The following is a 12,311-nucleotide window of genomic DNA, read 5'->3' as shown; positions in this document are numbered from 1 at the left end:
TCTCTCCAAAGTTCTGGAAAAAACAGTTGCAGCACAACTTCATGATCACCTCAAACTGAATAACCTGTTTGAAAAGTTTCAGTCTGGTTTTCCGCCCTGGCCATAGCACCGAAACAGCCTTGGTCAGGGTCACAAATGACCTTCTGATGACAGCAAATACTGGTTCCCCTTCTCTACTCATTCTCCTTGACCTGACAGCTGCTTTTGACATAATAGACCACAACATCCTCCTTCACCACCTGCAATACACTATTGGACTTTCAGGAAATGTTTACAACTGGTTCACATCATACCTGACCAGCAGAACTGAGCATGTCGCCCTGGGCAGCGCAAAATCTCACACCCACAATGTCACCTAGATAGATAGATAGATAGATAGATAGATAGATAGATAGATACTTTATTAATCCCAGGGGGAAATTCACATTTCACATGGTGTCCCACAGGGCTCTGTGCTAGGTCCCATCCTTTTCACCATCTACATGCTCCCCCTTGGAATTATCATTAGCAGACATTGCTATGTCGATGACACTCAGCTTTACCTTAGGACCACCCCCACCTCCTCTATTGCTCCTCTGCCAACATCTACACTGACTACCTGCCTGGAGGAGATAGAGGCATGGATGAGGCTCAACTTCCTTCAGCTGAACAGATCCAAAACAGAAGCCATCTTAGTTGGCACACCACACCATCTCCGCTCTTCTACCATCACCAGTATCACTTTCTCTGGCCAAAACATCCTCCTTTCCACATCTGTCATCAATTTGGGTGTTAAAATGGACTCACAATTCACCTTTGACACCCACATCAAACAACTCTGTAAGTCATCTTTCTATCACCTCAAGAACATCGCCAAACTCCGCCCAACACTCACCCTGGTAGACGCAGAGAAGCTCGTCCATGCCTTTGTCTCCTCCAGGCTGAATTACTGTAATGTGCTTCTCATCGGGATTCCTGGCAAGAGTATCCAGAGACTTCGGCATATTCAGAACAGCGCTGCCAGGATCCTGATGAGGGTGCGAAAGCATGATCACATCACCCCCATCCTGAAAACCCTTCACTGGCTCCCTGTTCTACTCAGAATAAAGTACAAGGTCTCACTCCTCACCCATCAGTGCATTTATGGACATGCCCCCCTTTACTTACAGGAACTTCTCACCCCTCATACTTCCTCACGTACCCTCCACTCTGTACACCCTAACACCCTCCAAGTTCCCAGAACTAAGCTCAGCAGCATGGGTGATAGGGTTTTTTCATCTGTGGCAGAGGCTGTGGAACGCCCTCCCTGACTACCTGAGAGCCCCACAGTCGACTGATACTTTTAAATGAAACCTAAAAACTCATCTTTTCAGAAAGACATTTTGTTATTATATAGATTTTTTTTTGTTTTATTATTTTTTTTTTATTTTGACTCTGTAGCACTTTGAGATTGCTAAAATATAAAGTGCAATACAAATAAAATTTATTATTATTATCTCCTGCACGTCCTCTCTATGACACACTAGCATTGACGACCTTAAGCCGAAAATTTATTGAGCACAAGTGTGTGAAGTAAGATTTTTTATATCTACAGAAATACCAGGACTGTGTTATCAGCATCATAGTCCTCAAAGTAGTGTGCCAGGGCTCCTGTTTTGATAGCAAAACAGAAACCTACACAGGCATCAGAAACATCATGGCCCAGTGCCCATACGTTAACACAGCCCTGAGAAATGTTTCATCTTTTTTTTTTTGTCATTTTTGTGTTTGTTAGAGGGGGCTTGTTGTTTGTTATAACACGTCCAGATTTTTGTGCTTCTGTAAAAAGCTAACTTTCCCCCTTGGAAGAAATAAAATATTACCTAGAGGTTTTTAAAAAAATATATAAATAAATTAATGTTAAATCAATCCAAAAGGCATAGTGCACCGATTACTGATCCAGTGGACAAATGCAACTCCAGGGAAGCCAACTGAAGTTCCTGGGCGCTAATCGAGTGCAACAACTAACATCTTGACAACTAAATATTTGGAGCTCTTCAAAAGAGCAAAGGCTCCGGAATATGTGCAACAATATGAACAGAAAATCCTGCATCTTCTTCAGGATGAACCAAGTTCGAATCTTTTCTGATTTATCAAAGTTTGATCTGAATCCAGTTTACTGCAAACACATTTAAGCACACTGGGTTTCACTCATGAAACGTTTGTAAATTAACAAGCACAGTTGCGCATAAAAGGCGATTTTACTAAAACCGTACGCCATATTTACAAACCATGAGTAAAACCTCGATTATTTCTTAATTCCCTGCGTAGGTTCATAAATATTAATCAATTGTAAAGTATCTGCCGCAAGCACGTTGTCAGTTCATTACCATAATCCACACCCATCAACGCCCCAAATCATACCATATAAGGATGTGCTGCCATGTACACAAGTGCTCTTTGGCCGTGGGTCAGGTTCATTCAGTAAATTAGGCTACGGATATCCCACCTTCCGGGCGCTCCGGTTTCCTCCCACATTCCAAAGACATGCAGGTTAGGTGGATTGGCGATTCTAAATTGGCCCTAGTGTGTGCTTGGTGTGTGGGTGTGTTTGTGTGTGTCCTGCGGTGGGTTGGCACCCTGCCCAGGATTGGTTCCTGCCTTGTGCCCTGTGTTGGCTGGGATTGGCTCCAGCAGACCCCCGTGACCCTGTGTTTGGATTCAGCGGGTTGGAAAATGGATGGATGGATATCCCACCTTCATTGCTATATCGTGTAAAACACAGAGGGCTAATATAGTTTTGCACACCTTTTCAGGTGAATATAAAAGGGTGACTCCCTTTGTATCCAAACACAGCCATCGTGCCTTCAAAATTCCATTGGTGCGCTCGGTAACAGCCCATGCTGGTGTCTGTGGGTTGTTTAGAGGTGTCATAAGCCATGTGTCCCCTATGGATATAAACAGCCTATTTATACATCTCAAATGAATACAATATAATCTATAGGAGAAGGAAGCCAGACTTCTTGTTCTAGACGCGGGCCAGTCTATCTGGTAACGATAACGACGTTGAGCAGCACACTTTGCATCAAATATAAGCTGTATGTTGATAGAATGGAAATCTTTTCAATTCATATATGCAAATGCATGTGTGCAGCCTATTACACCAATGACCCTGGGTAGCCTGGCCAATTTGTGAAACCCTCAACTAACTTCCACTTGCCTTTTGCCACCATACGAAAACTGTGGCTATGATGCCACAGTACCGTTAATATGCCGTTAAGTACTGCAGGCCGTATGTGGCTCACAGATGGCTGAGAAATCCCAGACCTGTCTGCAGTCTCCTGCTGGAATGTCCCTGTAGCCAAAAAGCCAAGCATCAACAGGACATGCAGATGTACAGGTACGGCATGAATTCATAATAGTGCATAAATGCCCCAGGACTGGTCTGGGTAGCCCTCTTCTACTTCTTTTGGCTGCTCCCATTAGGGGTTGCCACAGCAGATCATCTTTTTCCATCTTGCTCTATTACACCCATCACCTGCATTTCTTTTCTCACCACATCCATAAACCTTATCTTAGGCCTTTCTCTTCTCCTCTTGCCTGGCAGCTCTACCCTTAGCATCCTTCTCCCTACCCAGCATCTCTCCTCTGCACATGTCCAAACCAACATAATCTCGCCTCTCGAACTTTGTCTCCCAACCGTCCAACCTGAGCTAACCCTCTATTGAGCAGGCTATAAATGCAAAGAATTATTATTATTAATGTCCTCATTTCTAATCCTGTCCACCCTTGTCACACTCAATGCAAATCTTAACATCTTTAACTCTGCCACCTCCAGCTTTCTCTCCTGTTTTTTGGTCAGTGCCACTGTCACCAACCTATATAACACAGCTGGTCTCACTACTGTATTGTAGACCTTCCCTTTCACTCTTTCTGGCACCTGTCTGTCACAAATCACTCCTGACACTCTTCTCCACTCTCTTCTTGAAAATGACTAATCAGCCATTCATCAGTCTCTGCCAACTCATCAGTGCAATCCTGAAATCTGCACTCTCTCCTCAGTGCGCCCTGATGGGCCAAATCATGCAGTAGTGCGAGGTCAGCCAGTTACGTTCTGTCACATCAGGTTCAAATCGGTGCCCTTTTATCGGAAAATACACTCAATTAGGTACAGACCTGTATGATGGGTTTACTGTGAAACAAAACTAGATAACCCATGTTTTTGAATAATCATCATACTAGCTGCTAATTTTACAGAGATTTCCTTGAAGGATGTTATATCTTGTAAATTTTCATTCACATATTTATACAGTATTTATTTAAAATGTGTTTTTTTTTGCTATTGTCATTTATATATCATGCTTTTTATTATTTACACATGTACTACGCTTGGTCCTGACCATGTGTAAGATCTTTTCATTTTACAAACCAACGGTCCTTTCTAAAACATTGATAAATACCCGATTTTCCCTCTTTGAGCACTTTACGAACACATTTGTTCTGCTGACGTTTCATGAATGAGACCCCATAGTGGTGCTTGGGGCAGTACAGTGATACTTGGATTATTCTAAATAGTACTACTGGATTATAACCAATATTCAAACACCACACCATGACTAATAACAACATGCTGCATTCTATAATCAATTACATCTACTAAAATATCAGACATGCAGAAAAAGGTATAAGAAACAACAGCATGAACATACAAAAAATTCAGTGCAGACTTTAAACAGTACATAAAACAAGAAATGTGAAATGCTTCAGTGTATATGCAGAACATAGCACACAAGAAAATTATAACTTTTATATGAACACATAACATTTTTTAGATGAAACAGAAAATCCATACTAAACTTAATTTTGGGACTTGAGTGCAAAAAACATTTTCATTGTTTTAGGAAATGCTAAACAGCTACATTTCCTCTAGGACAAAAGTGTTCAAAGTGGCTCTGATACACAGCAGTTACGATTTCAGATTTCCAAGGAGATTACTTATAAGCACTCACCAGAAAACTGAAACTATATTGATAATTAGGGCATGTAGAAGAAAAGTAACCCATTTTGAGTAATTTAGTTTGAAATTGATTTTTAATTTATGTACAAAATGTGCTTAAGGGATAATATTAAACTATTTAAGGGCTTGGTTCACAATGTGAAATAAACTTGGGTTATTTTCCATAGCTACTCACAAGCACAATTTCCCAAAAGCTTTATAATTAGCAGTGTTTCATCACTATGTTTCCTTCAGAGTCCTGTGTAAACAGCATACAATCTGGACCATCTTCCTCCAGGCATGGATGAAAAAATGTAGAGGTTTTAGATGAACTGCAAGATTGGCTACTGCGTCTTTGGTTGGTCCAGTCTTTAAATGGGCTTTTCCTTGGGCTGGCTCTGTCATTACGATGAGAGATTACTTTGTTGCCTTCAGAGTCTTGTGTAAAAAGCATTTGCTGGGTCAAGCTGCTGGTCTCGTGTAACCTAGCTCTTTTAGATGGTCTCTGTAAATCACTGTCTTGCATGATGGCTCCCCGACTAAAATAACTGACATTACTCCAAATAGAAAATATTTCAGATTTTAAATTACTTTGTTTCTGTGTTGAGTGGAAACGGGGAATTGAATTAAAATCAAAATTCTCTTTCTCAAACAGAATACTTTCATTACCTTCAAGACACTGTGTGTGCTGCGGCATTGAACTGTCTGAAAGTTTTGACATGTGTAGGGGACTGAAAGTCAGTCTTCTGCCCAAAGGTACCTTGTTAAGACATTCAGCATCTCTCACATTCTCATTAACACACTCATTGGAAGCTTTAATCTTCTTGTGTGCAATAACTCTGTTGCCCTGGGAATCCTGAGTGAAAAGTGTCTGGGAATTTAATTTAAAGTTGGAAGGTGACAAAGAAGAAGCAAATGGCTGAGGCAAACAACTTTCTATCTTGTGTCCATACGGAGGGTTCAAAGTCATTTTAGACTCTGTAGAACTGATCAAAGATTTTTTGTCCTGCAGTTCTGTCTCCACCTGATGTGCAGTAATACAATAAGACTTTTCCCTGCTATATTTTGAACAGAAAGTGTCACTGGTAAAAGAAGCTTCACAATCCTTAGTTTTGCTGCAAAGATGTCCATCTGAAGAGTGGCTTTCAAACAGCCTTGCTTCACCGTGATCATCCTTCATATCTGATGCCTGGTTCATTTCAATATGCCCAGAAACACCTTTATAGTCCTTCATTCTTATACAGGATTTACTTTTTGTGTCATTGTGCTCAAACTCAGAACATTTTGTTGTGTCAATTTCCGAATTCAAATACACTTCATTTTTTTTACCTGTTAAGAAAAAGAAAAAAAAAAAACAATTGAATATAATAAATCTAACATGGTACTTTCTGTATTTTGTAAGGAAAAACATTGGAACAAAACTGAAGAAAGACTAGGAAAAAATGTTGTGTAGTTAGTCCAAGAATAATATTCTGTGGTTTATAAGCATTTATCTAAATGATTTATTACTAATAAATAATGAACTAAATAAATAAAAACACATACATCCCAATATTAGATATACAGACAAACAGATACAGTAGATATGGGTATTAGCTAAATTTCTCCCTTAGGGCAAATAAAGTTTTTTACAGAAGCTCAATTTAAAAAAAAAAAAAAAAAAAACTAACACCATCACCACCCTCCCATTTACACACCAGAATGACGAAAATCACAGAAAAACGTTTTCTCTTTAGCCAAGTCAGAGCAATCACAGTCACAGCAAGGCATTATAAAGGCATACAGCCGTAGGTATGCAGAAGCCCCAGCATCTCTTCTTGATACACGTCTAGTTGTCTCAAAGTCCTTAATGTTAGTGTGTCAGAGGATTACAGCATTGTATATAATGGCCATCAGTTTTGTCTTCATTCTCTCCTCTGCTACTACCTCCAGTAGGTCGAGAAGTGGGTCTCCTAAAGCCAAAGTCACATCACATGACTTAAAGTCGTGGGGACAGGTCAATTTAAACAACGAAAAATCCAATGCCCATGCCACATTTACCAAATGAGTGCTGACCTTCCAGCACAGTTGAGCTTACACCTTTTTATGACAGCCAATAGCATACTGCCTGGCAAAACTGGTGCTATACAAAGGGGAGTTCAGTTGCAATTGTTGCCCTTTTATCTATTCTGACATGACACTAAAAAAACAAGACATCAGACATATGAGTCTCTGTTCTGCTTGTGAGGTCCAAAGCATCCAAGTTTCTTATTCCTCATTGCTGCATTCTATACACTGTACAGCATTCATTGGTTGTCATCTCATACAGCCCACCCAACTAAAGACATTTTTTTCAGAGCAAGTCACAGACTAGTTGGAGTGTGTCGCTGGGCATGTCACATTAGGCAACAGACTTCTGGAGAGTGGACCGTTAACTGATTTAGACTTGATAAGATTATGTAAATGAAGGCTACAACTTAAAAGTCGTGCTGAACAGGTTGCATAATGTGACTTAGCCTTAAGTGAGCCTATCTTCTTGAAATGAGGGTTCTGGCTCTGCATACCTCAGCATAATAATGTGATGGCCAGTGCAACCTTCTATCATTAGCATCACCAGGAGAACATATTTACTGAAAGTAAGTAAATGTACAATACCTGTATAACAGACGAAATCATTCAATCCATTTATTATTTAATTCAGTTCATGGTTGCTGGGAGTCTGACTTGGTAAGACCAGGAGCACGGAAGGAACCAACCCCCAGCTGGACAGGTACACTTACACAGAGTCAAATCAGAATTGCAAGTTGCTACATAATCCTAAATGTATGCATGTAAGGCTAATAAGTGACTCTAAATTAATGTGGTATAAGTGACCATTGGTGCAGCATGGGGTTATATTCACGACTGATTTCTGAATTTCACTTTCTGCTAAAGCAGCAGAAATCTCACAGTAAAGAATGACCAAGTCGAAGTCCAGACCTCAATAAAAGTGAAAGTTTGTGGCATACCTTGATGCAAGTACCCTGTGTCAGGCAGATCAACAACTATGAACAAGCTGATGCTATATGGTGCAAAATACACCCAAGGACGTGCACGGGAGATGTTAGGATGAAGTCACTGTTGCTAAAATATAAAGAACCACATTCTTTTGCCAACAAATACTAAATGGAGCAATGTGTTTATGACAAACTATATTTGGTGGACTTGGATGTGGATCATATTTCAGGTCAAACGTCTATAGTAATATGAAAAATTCTTAATAAAAAAAAGTTTACCATCGTCAACACAGCAATAAAGAATAATACAGTAATCCCTCGCTATATCGCGCTTCGCCCTTCGCGGCTTCACTCCATCGCGGATTTTATATGTAAGCATATTTAAATATATATCGCGGATTTTTCGCTGCTTCGCGGGTTTTTGAGGACAATGGGTCTTTTAATTTCTGGTACATGCTTCCTCAGTTGGTTTGCCCAGTTGATTTCATACAAGGGACGCTATTGGCAGATGGCTGAGAAGCTACCCAGCTTACTTTTCTCTGTCTCTTGCGCTGACTATCTGTGATCCTGACGTAGGGGGTGTGAGCAGGGGGGCTGTTTGCACACCTAGACGATACGGACGCTCGTCTAAAAATGCTGAAAGATTATCTTCACTTTGCTACCTTCTGTGTGCAGCTTTTAAGTATGCTGCACGGTGCTTCGTATACTTAAAAGCTCAAAGGGCACGTATTGATTTTTTTATCTGTCTCTCTCTGCTCCTGACGGAGGGGGTGTGAGCTGCCGCCTTCAACAGCTTTGTGCCGCGGTGCTTCGCATACTTAAAAGCAAACAGCCCTATTGATTTATTTGCTCCTTTGAAGAGGAAGATATGTTTGCATTCTTTTAATTGTGAGACTGAACTGTCATCTCTGTCTTGTTATGGAGCACAGTTTAAACTTTTGAAAAAGAGACAAATGTTTGTTTGCAGTGTTTGAATAACGTTCCTGTCTCTCTACAACCTCCTGTGTTTCTGCGCAAATCTGTGACCCAAGCATGACAATATAAAAATAACCATATAAACATATGGTTTCTACTTCGCGGATTTTCTTATTTCGCGGGTGGCTCTGGAACGCAACCCCCGCGATGGAGGAGGGATTACTGTACATCTCTTAGTAATGGAGAATTTGGCATGTGAAAACAATGTAAAATTTCTACCAACCTGAGCTTTCTGCTGTTAGGAAGGACGAGATAGTGGTTTGCTTAGTATTTGGCATTGGTGCTCGTGTCTGTGTAAAGTTTATAGCCACATTGATGTTATATCCACTTTTACTTAATGGGTTCAATAATTTGGAAATAGGCCGGAAAACAGGAGCCTATAATAGAAGGAGAAACTGTTAAAACTTGTTTCTTTAATGTCAATGTTCAATAGTTTATTAAAATATATATTTATCTACGATAAGCAGCCAATATGCTTCTTCATTTTTAATTTTCCAAAGCAAATTAAAGGTGTTCAAATTTGAAATAAATCTTTATTTCAGTTAGCTTCATAACTCAAGATCAAAAGATTGTTCGCATAACAGCACAAGACCAAAACATTTCCTTTTCATCTCCTGTCTCAAATCTTTGCCTCGACTCACCTCCCAAAACAGGCGAAGTTATCCAAAGAGGACTTTAAACTAGAAATTGGGTCCTGTTATTTATACAGTATATTCAAAAAGGTACAATTAGAATACTAAATAAAATAATAAAAAAATAAAAAACAAAACATCAAATGCACATACTGAGTTTTGAGATGCATTTTCTATTAGCCTAATTCTTACGATCAAACACCATTTCAACATTGTGTCCTTATGTGTTCTGCTCTCAACCAAACAAAGAACAAATGTATTCATCTTTATAATCAAATTAGCATGTCCTCTTGTGTCTCCATCTGTAACAAAAATACCCCAAATCTTCTAATTTTGAATTATCATATACCTTGTGGGGCAGCACGGTGGCGCAGTGGTAGCGCTGCTGCCTCGCAGTTAGGAGACCCGAGTTCGCTTCGCTTCCTCCCTGCGCGGAGTTTGCATGTTCTCCCCGTGTCTGTGTGGGTTTCCTCCGGGCGCTCCGGTTTCCTCCCACAGTCCAAAGACATGCTGGTTAGGTGGATTGGCGATTCTAAATTGGCCCTAGTGTGTGCTTGGTGTGTGGGTGTGTTTGTGTGTGTCCTGCGGTGGGTTGGCACCCTGCCTGGGATTGGTTCCTGCCTTGTGCCCTGTGTTGGCTGGGATTGGCTCCAGCAGACCCCCGTGACCCTGTGTTCGGATTCAGCGGGTTGGACAATGGATGGATGGATGTGCAAGTATATCGCTAAAGTAATGGCAGAGTAATTCTCAGGTCACAACCTTCAACTGTTGTCATGGTTTTAGCATATTACCATTATGACTTTAATTATAAAACTTATAAGATTAATTCAATTTAAGTATAGTCATGACAACAAGTACAGTTTTATTGTTGATTTTTCAGTAGTTTAACTTATTTGAGGTTGATTTTTTTTGTCATGAAAGTAGGCTGCATTTTTTCAGAAAAACTCATTTTTTGTAAAAAAAAAAAAAAATATATATATTAACATCCATTTTTATAACAGAAATTGTGAAAAACAGAGTTAACAACCATATATATGACTGTTCTAAAAGATACTGCTCAAGGCAGCCAATTTCTTGCAATGTTGCATCACTGACCCTCTTTTGTCACTTTCTTCTGACAGCTCAAAATCCTAATCTGAAAGTGCAAAATGCCAGTCCCAAACAATACACAGAACTTCTTCTGCAGAGGACTTCTGGCAAATAACACTGAGCTAAAAGAAAACAAATGGAGATTCGATTCTGTCTCGCGGTGTTTTCTGTTATCTAGTGGATAAAACTAAGCACACTCTAGGTAAGCCTTCTACCACTTGAGTTTAACTTTTGTCAAAACACGCTTTCTACCCTTTATGTTGACTTTTGTCGATACCTACCTTCAAAGAGTTAAGAACTTTCAGAAAGCTTTCTTGGTCAAGCCTTGTGGCACTAACTAAACGTTCTAAACCATTCAACAATAAAAACTTACCAAACCAAGTGAGGAAAGCAGTGTAACAAATATAAATACATAAAATGTGTGAAAAAGAAACACTCATTTCTCATAATAGGTTGATCAATTCAACTGTGCAAGAAAAGGCTACAATATAAAACTGCCCATTTTGTCTTTACTAAATGAGCAACATATGAAAAGGCTTCATTATTAACACACAACTGAATATAAGCCACTATGCATATTAGAAATCAGTAAACGTGTCTGCTATCACTCCGTATGTATTTCACATAATAAAAGACCCATATTTCAGCAGATGCTGTAACTATGCTACATATTTTTTAAAAAAATCTTACAAATGTGTTCAAAAGAAGGAAGTCATTCTGGAAAACATAACTTTAAAGAAGGAAAAAATATATATATGCGCAGAGTAAATGGCTTACCCGTTTTCTCTTTTCTTTCAGTTGACTTGTATCCAGCCAGATGCCACATTCTTCTGTTTCAGTCACTGCCACCTTGGATTTTTTCATCACAATATCACTAATGTACTTCAGCTGAAGTCAAAATGCTTATTTGTAAAAGGAAAAAGTGAATTTATTAATTTTGAAACCATTTCATTGACCTAAAGGTCTCGAGCATGTGCATTTCTGAAAATGTTTATGATGGTCATGTCAAACTTTGATTGAAGAGTTTTTTCAGTTTTAGATGCTACACATTGGTAGTGGTTTCCCACAGTCCGTATACAGTAATGCGTTTTGAATTGATTAGAAAAGCGCTACATAAAATGTTAATAATTATTATTACCTTCATTTTTTTATTTTGAGTTATTCTCAAAAGTCAGACGCAGGTTGTATGCAAAGGTTTTCAAATACTGTATCAAATAGTAACAGAACACACGTACTCCATGCAGACAACACTATATAGTTTTTGTAGGTGAATGTTAAATTACTAATTATGCATATGTACTGTATCTTCTGCTAAATAAGCCAATGAACATTAATAGGATTTGCATCGATAAAATGTTATTCCCCAATAACTTATGAACCCTTTCATACACATATACTTATCAAACGACAATTTGCTAAAAAAAATCGTGGCATTTTAATGAAATAGGTATTACTCACCTTCAAATACTAAAATCTGCAGGGACAGAACATATACCGAGGAACTCAATGAGATTTGTTCGCTCCGCTTCACAAAGCCGCGAAGTTTCAAAAAAAGACCTTATGTGCTGGAAAGGTGGCCTTCCTAATCGCCTGTAAGACGTTAAAATATGTATTATTTTAAATCTCACAATTGTCAATTATATTGATAATTTAATTTTAGTAATTGGGTATGTGTTAAAAAAAACA

General features: G+C 39.1%; 1 protein-coding gene across 1 annotated transcript; it reads right to left on the bottom strand.

Annotated features, from left to right (window-relative positions):
- Nucleotides 1-4,828: 4,828 nt before the first annotated feature.
- On the bottom strand, nt 4,829-12,256 carry LOC114664033 (aurora kinase A and ninein-interacting protein). Its single transcript, XM_028818008.2, has 4 exons — nt 12,084-12,256; nt 11,403-11,527; nt 9,128-9,281; nt 4,829-6,283 (listed from the first exon to the last, which is right to left on the bottom strand). Exons 2-4 carry the CDS (start codon nt 11,487-11,489, stop codon nt 5,178-5,180), a joined length of 1,347 nt encoding a protein of 448 aa, XP_028673841.2. The 5' UTR covers nt 11,490-11,527; nt 12,084-12,256; the 3' UTR covers nt 4,829-5,177.
- Nucleotides 12,257-12,311: the final 55 nt, after the last annotated feature.

The sequence above is a fragment of the Erpetoichthys calabaricus genome, chromosome 13 (genome assembly GCF_900747795.2).
Source record: "Erpetoichthys calabaricus chromosome 13, fErpCal1.3, whole genome shotgun sequence".
Classification (NCBI taxonomy): Eukaryota; Metazoa; Chordata; class Cladistia; order Polypteriformes; family Polypteridae; genus Erpetoichthys; species Erpetoichthys calabaricus.
This window is presented reverse-complemented; position numbering and strand designations above follow the sequence as displayed.

Coding starts and splice junctions, on each gene's coding strand:
- LOC114664033 (XM_028818008.2), bottom strand. CDS start 11,489: ATGAAAAAATCCAAGGTGGCAGTGACTGAAACAGAAGAATGTGGCATC. Junction 9,282..11,402: donor TGAAAGAAAAGAGAAAACGG/GTAAGCCATTTA, acceptor CTTCTATTATAG/GCTCCTGTTTTCCGGCCTAT. Junction 6,284..9,127: donor CCTAACAGCAGAAAGCTCAG/GTTGGTAGAAAT, acceptor TTTTCTTAACAG/GTAAAAAAAATGAAGTGTAT.